Source organism: Entelurus aequoreus, linkage group LG06 (assembly GCF_033978785.1).
Source record: "Entelurus aequoreus isolate RoL-2023_Sb linkage group LG06, RoL_Eaeq_v1.1, whole genome shotgun sequence".
Lineage (NCBI taxonomy): Eukaryota > Metazoa > Chordata > Actinopteri > Syngnathiformes > Syngnathidae > Entelurus > Entelurus aequoreus.
In genome coordinates this window covers 34,229,565-34,233,051 of record NC_084736.1, presented here as the reverse complement: position 1 = coordinate 34,233,051, position 3,487 = coordinate 34,229,565, and the positions used below count along the sequence as shown (strand labels likewise).

At 49.8% G+C, this 3,487-nt stretch overlaps 1 protein-coding gene across 1 annotated transcript in view; it reads left to right on the top strand.

Moving 5' to 3' along the window:
- The window catches only part of LOC133651526 (uncharacterized), a 3,371-nt gene extending 401 nt beyond the window's left edge, over positions 1–2,970 (top strand). Inside the window, exons 1-2 of the mRNA XM_062049484.1 lie at positions 1–2,158; positions 2,629–2,970. The exon at positions 1–2,158 is cut by the window's left edge and continues 401 nt beyond it. Of these exons, the coding sequence (XP_061905468.1) occupies positions 1–2,158; positions 2,629–2,970 (2,500 nt within the window). The remainder of the gene's footprint in view (positions 2,159–2,628) is intronic.
- The last annotated feature ends 517 nt before the right edge of the window (positions 2,971–3,487 follow it).

Sequence of the window (3,487 nt, the reverse complement as noted above, 5' to 3'; positions counted from 1 at the left end):
AGATCAAGAGCTTGGCCCTTCTGAGGCACTGGTGACTCCAGCAGATCCAGTGTCCCAATTCAACAGTGATGAACCCACCCTGGCAGAGGTTAAGGAAGTTGTGAAAGCTGCAAGATCTGCTTCCGTTCCCGGCCCCAGCGGTGGACCCTACAAGGTCTACAAGCAGTGTCCACGGCTCCTCAAGCGTCTGTGGAAGATCTTGAAGGTGATTTGGCGGAGAGGGAAAGTCTCTGCCCAGTGGAGATACGCGGAAGGCGTCTGGATCCCGAAGGAAGAGAACTCCAGCAACATCGAGCAGTTTCGTATAATCTCGCTGCTCAGCGTTGAGAGCAAGAATTTCTTTAAGATCCTGTCCCAACGACTTACCGAGTTCCTCTTGAAGAACGCCTACATAGACACCTCTGTCCAGAAGGGGGGAGTACCTGGAGTGCCTGGGTGCCTGGAGCATACAGGAGTGGTGACGCAGTTGATCCGGGAGGCAAGGGAGAGCAAAGGAGATTTGGCAACTCTCTGGCTTGACTTAACCAACGCCTACGGATCTATCCCGCACAAACTTGTTGAAATAGCACTGACAAGACACCATGTTCCTGGGAAGATCTGTAACCTCATCATGGACTACTACAACAACTTTGAAGCAAGAGTCTCCTCAAGCCAAGTAACATCTGCCTGGCACCGCCTGGAGAAGGGCATAATCACTGGTTGTACAATCTCAGTGTCACTCTTCTCTTTGGCAATGGACATGATTGTCAAGTCTGCAGAGGTTGAATGCAAAGGGCCAAAATCAAGATCTGGGACCCGGCAGCCCCCCATAACAGCTTTTATGGATGACTTGACAGTGATGACCACATCTGTGCCTGGGTGCAGGTGGCTCCTCCAGGGGCTTGAACGGCTCATCACATGGGCAAAGATTAGCTTCAAGCCAGCAAAGTCCAGGTCTCTGGTCCTAAAGAAAGGTAAAGTGGCCGACCATTTCCGCTTTACAGTTGGAGGGTACTCGATTACAACGGTGACCGAAAGACCTGTCAAGAGCCTGGGCAAGATCTTTGATAGCTCCCTGAAGGACGCAGTGGCTTTGCAGCAGACAAAGAGCGACCTGACCTCATGGCTCACAGCCATTGACAAATCTGGTCTGCCAGGAAAGTTTAAAGCCTGGATGTACCAACACGGAGTCTTGCCTAGAATACTCTGGCCTCTGTTAATCTATGAGGTACCAATGACAACGGTTGAGGTACTAGAGAAAACCATCAGCCAGTTCCTAAGGAGATGGCTGGGGCTCCCTCGGTCCTTAAGCAGCATTGTTCTTTATGGCCATTCCACCAAGCTGCAGCTCCCTCTCAGGGGACTGTTGGAGGATTTCCAAGTCACCCGCTCCAGAGAGGTAATGATGTACAGGGACTCCGCAGATGTCAAGGTCGCCTCGGCAGGAATCGTTGTTAAGACCGGGAGGAAGTGGCAGGCACAAGAAGCTGTAAGCAGAGCAGAGGCGCGGCTGAGGCAGAAAACCTTGTTGGGTACTGTGGCAAGGGGGAGGGCAGGCCTCGGCAGCTTTCCAAAGCCACGTTGGGACCGGGCCCGTGGCAAGGAGAAGCGCCAACTGGTCCAAGAGGAGATCCGTGCAGAGGTGGAGGAAGAACGTTGCTGCCGGATGGTCAGCATGTCCAAACAAGGGGCGTGGACAAGGTGGGAGAATGCAGAACCTCGAAAACTCACCTGGGCAGAGCTCTGGAGAGTTGAACCTCTGCGCACAAAATTCCTCATACAGTCTGTGTACGATGTCCTCCCATGCCCCGCCAACCTGCACATCTGGGGCCTAGCAGACACTCCGGAGTGCAAACTGTGCCAGAGGAGGGGCACCTTGGAGCCCATCCTGGGCTGTTGCCCAAAGGCACTAGGGGAAGGGCGGTATCGCTGGCGCCACGACCAAGTTTTAAAAGCCCTGGCGGATTCTATCTGCGCAGCGATACAAAACAGCAAGTCCCAGGCCGCCCCGAAACAGTCAATCACCTTCATCAGAGCAGGACAGAAGGCAAGCCGCCAGCCCAACTTCTCAGGAGGGCTCCTGGCCACCGCTCGTGCCTGGCAGCTCCATATTGACCTTGAAAGGCAACTCAAGTTCCCGGCCAATATCGCTTCCATGTCACTCCGCCCAGTAGTATTTGTCAGGAAAAAGTGTAGTAGTATTTGTCAGGAAGAAGTGTAGTAGTATTTGTCTGGAAGAGGTGTAGTAGTATTTGTCAGGAAGAAGTGTAGTAGTATTTGTCAGGAAAAAGTGTAGTCGTACTTGTCAGGAAGAAGTGTAGTAGTATTTGTCAGGAAGAAGTGTAGTAGTATTTGTCAGGAAGAAGTGTAGTAGTATTTGTCAGGAAAAAGTGTAGTAGTATTTGTCAGGAAAAAGTGTAGTAGTATTTGTCAGGAAGAAGTGTAGTAGTACTTGTCAGGAAGAAGTGTAGTAGTATTTGTCAAGAAGAAGTGTAGTAGTATTTGTCAGGAAGAAGTGTAGTAGTACTTGTCAGGAAGAAGTGTAATAGTACTTGTCAGGAAGAAGTGTAGTAGTATTTGTCAGGAAGAAGTGTAGTAGTATTTGTCAGGAAAAAGTGTAGTAGTATTTGTCAGGAAGAAGTGTAGTAGTATTTGTCGGAGTCATCCAAGCAAGTGGTGCTACTGGAGCTGACTGTCCCCTGGGAGAAGCGAATTGACGAAGCAAATGAGCGAAAGAGGGCCAAATACGCTGAGCTCACTGTAGAGTGTCGGAGTAATGGCTGGAGTGCCCGCTGTGAACCAGTCGAGATTGGGTGCAGAGGTTTTGCTGGTCACTCACTACAGCGTGTGTTCAGAACCCTTGGCATTAGAGGACTGCAGTCGAGAAAAGCCACCAAGAACATCCTAGAGGCCGCAGAAAAGGCCTCCCGGTGGCTGTGGATCCGTAGGGGGGATCCGTGGTGCGCTACTTGGACACAGGCCGGGGTCTGATCACCCCCGGCTGGGTCGCCCGGGCGAGGGTGTCTGATGATTAAAGACCCGAAACACCCTATGACCCCGGGTTTATCACTGATGACGTGTCCAAGCATCACCGTGAGGTGTATTCAAGTTCTGTCAGGAAGAAGTGTAGTAGTATATGCCAGGAAGAAGTGTAGTAGTATTTGTCAGGAAGAAGTGTAGTAGTATTTGTCAGGAAGATGTGTAGTAGTATTTGTCAGGAAGAAGTGTAGTAGTATTTTTCAGGAAGAAGTGTAGTAGTATTTGTCAGGAAGCAGTGTAGTAGTACTTGTCAGGAAGAAGTGTAGTAGTATTTGTCAGGAAGAAGTGTAGTAGTATTTGTCAGGAAGAAGTGTAATAGTACTTGTCAGGAAGAAGTGTAGTAGTACTTGTCAGGAAAAAAAATAGTAGTATTTGTCAGGAATAAGTGTAGTAGTGTTTGTCAGGAAGAAGTGTAGTAGTATTTGTCAGGAAGAAGTGTAGTAGTATTTGTCAGGTAGAAGAGTAGTAG